Here is a 9,502-nt window from a genome sequence, read left to right as displayed (position 1 = left end):
TTGCCAAGCCAGCAGAAAATATCACATGATTAGATGATGTCAAATAACCAGAAATGTAGCTGGTGATGATTCCTGACTTTCTCATTTCTGGAAAAAGTTCTTAAGTAGTATTCTCAACTAAAAAAATGATCAAACACTAAATTACAGAAGCCTCAAAACACTAAGGCAACAACTCCCTTATTGACTATTCTCCAGTTAGTACAAAAAAAAAAAATGCATAAGTAAAAACAAGAAGGTCATGCCCATTGGTCCAAACTTTGGGGAGTTCAGTGCATAAAAGCTCCAGAACACAAAGAGACATCAGAATCTGAGAAACTCACCTCTGACACCTGACACCTGACACCATGACCAACTCGTGCTGCTCCCCTTGCTGCCAGCCTACGTGCTGCAGGACTACCTGTTGCAGGACCACCTGCTGCCAGCTCAGCTGCTGTGTCTAGAGGCTGTGGGCAGACCTGCAATGGGTCCAGCTGCTGTGTGTCCAGCTGCTGCCAGCCCAGCTGCTGTGGGTCCAGTGGCTGTGGACAATCCTGTTGTGGGTCCAGTGGCTGCCAGCCTTGCTGCCGCCCTAGTTCCTGCTGCACACCCTGCTACCAGTCAGTTTGCTGTACCCCCGTGTACTGCAGGAGAATTTGCTACCACCCCACCTGCTGCTGCTTGCCTGGGTGCCTAGCCCAGGGCTGTGGATACAACTGCTGCTAGCCTTCCTGCTACTCATCACCTCACCAAAGAAATACCATCAGCACATATCACCTTCCTGTTAAGTGACTTGCCATTTGGAGGACAAATTTCCTTGCTCGATTTTGCTGAGAGTCAGCATGCAACCATCAAAATTTTTCTCATATGTCTTTTTATAAGCTTGTGAATCAGCTTGATGCTGTGCAGAGGACTTCCTCCAATTCTCTTCCTCCCATGTATGTGGATCATGTGCCAGTTTCATAAATTCTTGATACTAAGTTATGGTCTTGGCTTCTGAAGTCAGAATCATCATCTCCCTCTAAGTAACTTAGGAAAACAAGTGTTTAAAACTTTTTCATAGTTTCCTGCAACTGATTAATAAACTTCATAATCATATTTTCTTTATCAATGTGCTTATGGTTCTTCCTCTTACTTTCATCTTTTTGTGATAATTTGAGTTGTCTCCTTAGATGGAAGTGTCTTACTTATATGCCTCTTTGTAAAGTCTACATCATAATTCACCCCATATTGTGTTTTGTTTTATTGTACGATATTTCTGATATAGGAACTTATATACATATTGGGTATCATATGCATTACCCAACCTGAGGTACACAACAGCATGTCATGAATTATATTCCACATTTTCAGGTGAGAATATTTCACTGTGTAATTTCATATAGTTAATAATGGACAGACTCGGATCCAGAACTGGATAATTTGTTCTTGCTCAAAGGCAACTATATTTACATGTCAATAAAAGTAACAATGATATTTAGTACTGAACACTAGAAAGTTGTGCAAATGTATTTATCCTTTACAAATGGAAGAACAATCACTCATATATGTAGATAACATCTGTTAAAAAATCAGTTTCTCACAACTCAGCAAGCAGCAGATCAGATACATGTGAGGGCAGGTGGGACTGCATTTTGGAGCTCTCAAGAAAGCAGGTACCTTTCCTGTTTCCACTTATTCAGCCACACATGAAATTCATCCCCATGAAATATTGTTAGCATCCATTTTGTCCTCACAAGACAGACTCTCATCTAAACTATCTCTGTATTGTGCAAATCCATTCTGAATAGCCTCCTTCTATTATCTCTCAACATAGTGAGAAAATAAATAATTCTCTGCAATAAAAAAATGGGCCATATATTGTATTCCCCTAAAGTTATGGAAATTTGTCATCCTGACCAAAATGCTATTAAGAAATTTAAGTTCAGACAAAGTTGAAGCCTCAGAGACTGTGCAATGGGCATGTACGACTTTGAGTAACACATGACCTATGAACCATCCAAGAAACTAAACAACCTCCTATATTTTCTGAGGCAACTATGAAGGATTTGAGAGAAATCAAGAGCATGTTCCAAGGGGCGTGAGAAGAATGTGAGGAAGAAGAAAGAGAAAAGAACGTGGGTATTCACAGGAGTCGTGATAGACAGGCTGGCGCTTCTGGTCCTGAACTAAAGCATGATACTGCCTCAGCGCTCAGGGATGTGAGGCTGGATTCAGGCTCTGAGACAAAGAGCAGACTTAGGCCCTGAGTCACCTCCCAGGAACAGTGGAGGGCCCTCTGATGAGCTAGGAAGGCTCCTGTCTGGGGCACAAGCCAACGTTGAAGACCAGCTATCCGGGAGGCTCTGGACAGACTGCCAAGACCAAACATTCCTCCTGCTGGTCCTTAAGAGCTGGGTGTTTGCATGACAAGATGATGAACGGACACGGCCTGGGTTGCTTCCTACTTGCTAGGTATTGACCAAATGCTTCATGTACATTATCTTTAATTCTGAAGAAATTTTCAAGGAAGTATAAATATTCCCATTTTAAGAAAAGAAGAAATTAAGACCAAGAGAGGTAAATTAAAGTCATAGTTTGTTTCCTAAGAGAAAATATCCTGAGAAAAAGAACCAAGTGGACATTGTTTAGGATGTGCATAACACACTGGCAGAGAATTGAAGAAATGGGGCAGATAAGGGTGTATATGAATCTAGTATCACTGTTTGCAACTGAAGCTTAAACCTGAAGGGAAATTATCAGAAATGGTGTAAAATACACACTTTAGCATTATCCTACTTGATGAAATGGAGCTGGAATCTTTATATCCTACTTGATGAAATGGAGCTGGAAACTCTCCAGAATCACTGGTTGTATGTTTTTCTCAGCATGGCATGCACAGACTAAATGACTTTCTGCTGTTGCATGAAGAGAGCCTTTAGACACAGAGACGTGCATGTGGTAATTCGAAGTTGGCCTGAACACACTGAGATCGAAGATATGTGAATGGTTGTGTGAGTCAGTTTGGGGTGCTATAATGAACTTCCTTAGACTGCTGGCTCACACAGCAAAATTTATATGCCACAGTTCTGGAGGCTGGGAAATCAAAGATCAAGATGCTTGGCAGATTAAGTGTCTCCTTGGACCCACTGCCTAGTTTGCTGATGGCTGCTTTAAGGCTATATCTTCAAATGGCAGAGAAAAAGTGAGAGAGCTTTGGTCTCTGTCTCTTATTATAAGAGTATCACTCCTATTATGGGGCCTCATCCTCATACCCTCATCCAAATATAAATACCTCTCAAAGATCCCACCTCCAAATGCCATCTCATTGGGGATTAGGGCTTCAGCACATGAATTTTAAAGGACACAAATATTCAGTCCATGGAAGTGAGGTATTGAATACATCAACTACAATCTATCCTTTGCTCCTCTTAGACCAACCTCTGTTTCTTCAAGGTGGTGGAAAATCCACAATTTCTAGAAAAAGATGAATAACGAAAAGGAGGAGGAGGAAGGAGAAAAGAGAAGAGAACTACAAAGAAGAAGAAGAAATCATAGGATGGATGGATGGATGGAAGGAAATAAAAAAATAAGAAGAGGAATGGAGAGGGAGAAAGGGAAGGAGGAAAATAAAGGGATGTATAACAGAAAGTCTACTGGAACAAGCTGCAGCTACTGCCACTGTATTAGTGTGTAACTAGTAGTCATAATCTCCATCTTTTGCTACCAGTCCTATATTTCCTTTACCTTAGCCAATGCTTCCACTGTTTTGGATAATATCCCAATGGAGTAACCCAGATAATCCTGCCTAATGGGTCTAGGTGTCTGATTACTGATACAGGGATGAACAGAACCATGTAGATATTTCAGTGAAATCTCCTGAGTTCCAGATACCTTTCTCTCTATACTCTATCGCTCCATGATAATTATACATCACCAAATAGTGACCCTTTCCTCTACTTGTTGGTCTAATGACATGAGGAGCCCAATGACCAGATGACATTTTTATCATTAGATCATGTCCACAGCCACTGGACCCACAGCAGCTGGGTTGACAGCAGCTGGAGACACAGCAGCTGGGCCAGCAGCAGGTGGTCCTGCAGCAGGTGGTCCGACAGCAAATTGGACACCCTTGCTGTGGGTCCAGCTGCTGTCAGCCAGCCTGCTCTACCCCCGTATACTGAAGGAGAACCTGCTACTCCCCACCTGCTGCTGCCTGCCTGGATGCCTAGCCCAGGGCTGTGGACCCAGCTGCTGCTAGCCTGGTTGCCAGCCAAACTGCTGCCACACCACCTGCCGGAGGACCACCTGCTGCCACCCCTGCTCCATGTCCAGACGCTGCCAGCCTTCCTACTGCTGACCGCCTCACCAAGAACCACCATCTGCACACAGCACTGATTTGCCATTTGGGAAACAAAGACACCGCCAAATGTTACTGAAAGCCAGCATGCAATCGCCAACATTTCTGTTACTCATCTGCCTGTTCCAAAGCCTCTGAATCAGCTTGATGAAGTGGGGACCACTTCTCCTGATTCTCTTCTTCCTCAGGTCTTGTGAGACCCTGCCAGCTTCAGGCCTCCAGATACGGAGTCAAGAGGAGTCAAGATCTCTGCTTTGACTCCGTAGTCAGGGTCTTCATCCTGTCTAACTGCCTTTGAGTAATAAATCCTCTTGCTTGATTCATGTTTTGGCACCTATCAATGTCTGCACAACTATGTTTTCTTTCTCAGTGCACTCAGAGAAATGCTGATTTCTTCCGGTCATGATCCTTTTGAATGTCTCCCTAGACACAGGGAATCTCACGTGAATTTCCTGATAAACCCCGCACTGACCTGCATCCCATCTGGTGTTCGTGTCCTTGTACGGCATTCGCGATGCAACGATTTATGTACAGGTCCCATACCACATACACTATCCTTTTGGGGCCTCATAGACTCCCCACAAATTCATATCTCCATTTGCAGATGAGGAAATCTTGGGACTTGTTGTCACAGAGCTGACAGGGACACACTTGGATGCCAGGCTGCAACTCCTGCCCTTGCTGAAGGGCACTCCCATTCCCATCTGCAGGCGAGTAGGCAGCGCCCTGGGCCTGAGCACCAGCAAGAAGTTCGTATGAGTGTCTTTGTGGGACCACGGTGGTCCTGTTCTCCTGTAGGAGGTGCAGGCGATATCTGGGACCAAGGGGTAGATGTCCGGGTCCTACCACTCAGGGACCGCCAGCCCCATGGGAGGGCAGCGGGCCCTGCCCTTTAGAGCTCTTAGGAACACAGGGACCTTTTCGTTTCCTCAGGCGCCGTCCAGCCCCTCAGGCACTCCTCTGCTTCACAGATAGGTGAGCCTGCAGTGGCCTCCTGACTGAGGGCCGCAGCTGCTCACGCATGGCCCGTTGGGTCATGGAAGTCCCCTTCTGGTTGGGCCTCGTGGTCCTCAGGACCCACTGGCAGGGTACAGAGGTGTCAAGCAATTTTCTGCCAAACACATCAAGCTCCCCACCCGCAAGGCGATGTGGCGTCGTGACCAACACGTTACCAAGAAAAGGAAGGAAGGACGACATTAGGGCCAACAGCCCGTGCACTGGGCGTGGAGGATGACTCGGAGTAATCCATGGCCTCTGAACCGTCTACGGGAACCAAACAACCTCCAGCGTTGGGGGAAGGAACTGCGAAGGGTTCCAGGGAAGTCAATGTGCCGCTCTGGGAGCGGAGCTTAGGCGGGAATGGGCGGAGGGCAGGCGGAGGCCAAGTGAGGAAGAAGAAAGAGAAAAGAGCATGGGCATTCACAGGACTCAGGATAGCCAGAGGCCGGCGCTTCCGGTCCCGAACTAATGCATGATGCTGCCTCGGCGCTCAGGGATGTGAGGCTGGATTCCGGCTCTGAGAGGAAGAGCACACATAGGCCCTGAGTCACCTCCCGGGAGCAGTGGAGGGACCTCTGATGAGCTAGGAAGGCTCCTGTCCGGGACCCACGCCAACTCTGAAGACCAGCTATGCGCGAGGCTCTGGACAGACTGCCAAGACCAAACACGCCTCCTGCTGGTCCTTAGGACCTGGGCGTTTGCCCTGATGACGTGAGGAACAGACACGACCTGGGTTGCTTCCTACTTGCTAAGTATTGGCCAAATGCTTCATGTACATTTTCTTTAATTCTTGAAGTAATTTTCAACACAGGCATCAGGGTTCCCATTGCAGGGATGGGGAAATCAAGGCTGAGGTGGGTAAAGTCATGCCGGAGTTTGGTATCTCCCAGAAGCTACTCTGAAGAACAGCATCCAGGCATGTTGTTTGTTTGGCGAGGGCCGATCCCACTGGTTGGAGTGTGGGACAGTGACACAGGGAAGAGGCACTACGAGTCCAGCGTGCCAGCTTGCAAGTGCAGCTTAAACCTGAGAGATATATCAGAAATGATGTAGCACTCTCATCGGGCTTCTCCTAATTCAGCAACAACGGATCTGGAGTCTTTATAAACCAACTCTCCAGAAGCATCGGTTGAGCGTTTCTGTCGGCGTGTCACGCACCAGGCAGCGTGACATTCCGCTGGGGCATGAAAACAGCCATTAGGCACAGAGATGCCGATGCGGTGGGTAGAAACTGTCCCGAACACAGGAAGATCTGAGATAAATGGCTGGCCTATTGAAGGCATTATCTACGGTCTACGGTCTACGGTCTTCTCCACTCAGACCCAATCTTTTCTTCTTAATGATGGTGGCCAGGCACAATTGGTACAAGAGGGAGGCAGAGGAGGAAGAAGAGGGAAGAGAGGAGGAGACGGGAGGCAGGGAGAGAGGAAGGTAGACGGAGGGAGGGAAGGTGGGAGGAAGAGACAACAGTACGTGTGTAGTCAGTGCATTAAGCAGCTCACTCTGCTTGTTGAGGACTAGAGTCACCAACTCTTCCTGGTTTTCCCAAACTGCCCCAGGTATATCACTGAACGTCCCACATCCTCTAAAAGCCCTCGTTTCTGGGTGAATCAGGACTGCTGGTCACTCAGGAAGTTCGGTGACGGATGCTTGCCTGGTCTTGGTGTACCGCTGCTGTTTCTATCCACCTGCTTGATTCTGCCTTGACATATGGAAGAGGTGAAGCCCCATGTCTTCCACCCAGGTGTCTTTGATTGAACTGGGACACTGAGGTGGGGTAGGGTGCCACAAGAGACTGACGCCTGTGGGAGTCTGGAATCAGGCTTTGTGGGGAAACCGACTTGGGCTCGTGCATGATTCTAATTCATCACTATGAACATACCAGCAACAATCATGCCCCTCATCTCAGGGATAGTCCTAATCTACATGCAACCTAAGGACGAACCTTGGGGAAGGGCCACTAAACTGACTCGCCAACCACTTCCCAGGCCAGTGGGAATTAGGTCACATGATGAAATTATTGAAACAAGAATGATGCTTCGGATGTAACCACCTTGCTTTCATCTGAAAATGTTTTTATGAGTTAATTTCAATTAAGAAACACATTAATCATTTATTTTTTAAAGATTCAAAATATTTAAGGAGAAGCTTTCTCTTTTATAATTCCCCAGTGACTTTGGAAATCAAGGTAAACAATAAGGAAATCCTATTCTTGCTCCAAATTTGGGGCATCCAGTGCCTAAAAGTCCCATAATTGGAAGAGGCATCAGAATCTGAGATACTCACCTGTGAACAGAAGCCCCCTCTCCACCCGTGACAGAGTCATGCTACTCCCCCTGCTGCCAGCCTATGTGCTGCAGGACCACCTGCTGCCAGCCCAACTGCTCCAGGTGCGCTGGCAGCTGTGGATAAGGAGGCTGTGGGTCCAGCTGCTGCCAGCCTTGGTGCTGCTGCCCAAATTGCTGTCAAACCACCTGCTGTAGGACCACCTGCTTCCGGCCCAGCTGTTGTGGTTCCTACTGCTGCCACCTCTGCTGCCGTTCAAGGTGCTTTCAGACCACCTGCAATAGGACCACCTGCTGCTGCCCTTGTCATATGTCGAACTACTGCCAGGCTTCCTGCTCCTGTTTGCCTAGACACAAACCACCCTCTTCTGCACACAACCTTTGTTAACTAACTTTTCTTTTGGGGACAAATTCACTTCCTAGACTTTGCTCAAACCCAGCATACTATCACCATAATTTCTGTCTGTTTAAGAACTTGTGAATCAACTTGATGGAGAGCAGAGTACTTTACCCCTGGAGGAAGTTCTCTTCCTCCTGTGTAGATGATCATGTGCCATTGGTGCATCCTCAGTATGGAGTGTTGGTCTCTGCTTTGACACTGTATCATGATCTTCACCTTCTCCTTCCAAGTAACTCAGGAAGATAAGTCCTCATAACTTTTTCTTAGGTGTCGGCTACTGATCATCATAATAATCTGTTTTTTAATGTATTTATGATTTATATATTCTGCTTTATTCTTTCCATAGTCATTCTGAATTGTCTTCATTGAAGCAGGACCTCTTACCTCTATTTCTTTTTTTTTAATTTAATTTAACTTTTTATTATGTTCCGTTAGCCACTTACAGTACATCATTAGTTTTTGATGTGGTTAAATCCTGTGCCATTATTCATCCCAAAATGTGTTTTGTTTTATTGTACAGCATTCCTGCCATAGGGACCTATATACATATTGCACATCACATGCATTATCTATTCTGAGCCCTATGACAGCATCCCTCAAGTCAGATTCTCCATTTTTCAGATGAGAAAATTTCACTGTGTGATGTTTTGTAGGTAAAAATGGACAGCCTCAGATCAAAAACTGTATCTTTTGCTCCTGTTCAAGGGCACATACATATACATGTCAGGACAAGTAGAAATGAAACTTGTAAGAAGTAGAAATGAAACTTTAGCAAGATGTGCACTTGGATTTATCCTTAACAATAGAAGAAATAATCCCTTAAATATGCAGATAACATTTACCAAGTTCTTCCCAAATCAGTGTCCCACACCTCAGTGAGCAGCAGCTATTTCAGTCGGGGAACAGTGGCTGCATTTAAGAGCTCTCATGAATGCAGGGAAACTTTCCTTGTCTCAGGATCTGACCAGCCCCTCATGTAATTGATCTGCATCAAGTCATTTTGAGCATCCATTGTATCCTCACGAGAGAGAGGCTCATTTATTGGCATTTGTCCTTTGGTATCATGTAAATCAAATTCTTGTATGTCCTCCTTCTCCTGAGTTCCTTTTTAAAGCAAAAAGAATTAAGTAATCCCCAGCAAAATATAGACCCTGTAGCATGCTTCCCAACTTTAAACCAACTTGCTTCAATGTGGTATTGTTCATTTTCAGGAGGGATGTTACCCCATTAAGGGCTTGACATCAGTCTCTGCTGCTGACAAACAGTACATTCAGCAGAGACAGCCATGGTGAGAAAAGCAAATGCTGATGGTTCCATGCAAAGCCTCTCTGTTTCATGCCATGTGGCTACTTTGTTCATGGTCTCCAGTGTAAATAGTGGAGCATCTGAGGAGAGATGGGGTACATTATCCCAGACTCTCAAGTGATAGATACTATCTGGTGGGCAATGATGTGGGACACAGAGAGGGAACACTTTCTGTCCACATACCCATCTCTGTCTAAA

General features: G+C 45.9%; 1 protein-coding gene across 1 annotated transcript; it reads left to right on the top strand.

Moving 5' to 3' along the window:
* The first annotated feature begins 344 nt into the window (after positions 1-344).
* Positions 345-7,726, top strand: LOC118025149 (keratin-associated protein 9-7-like). Its single transcript, XM_035027474.1, is given in 4 exon segments — positions 345-430; positions 432-596; positions 2,474-2,535; positions 7,635-7,726. Coding segments are annotated over 4 exon segments (405 nt in total).
* The last annotated feature ends 1,776 nt before the right edge of the window (positions 7,727-9,502 follow it).

This window comes from Mirounga leonina, unplaced genomic scaffold, assembly GCF_011800145.1.
Source record: "Mirounga leonina isolate KUSES-001 unplaced genomic scaffold, KU_Mleo_1.0 Mir_200, whole genome shotgun sequence".
In the NCBI taxonomy this organism is placed as follows: domain Eukaryota; kingdom Metazoa; phylum Chordata; class Mammalia; order Carnivora; family Phocidae; genus Mirounga; species Mirounga leonina.
This window is presented reverse-complemented; position numbering and strand designations above follow the sequence as displayed.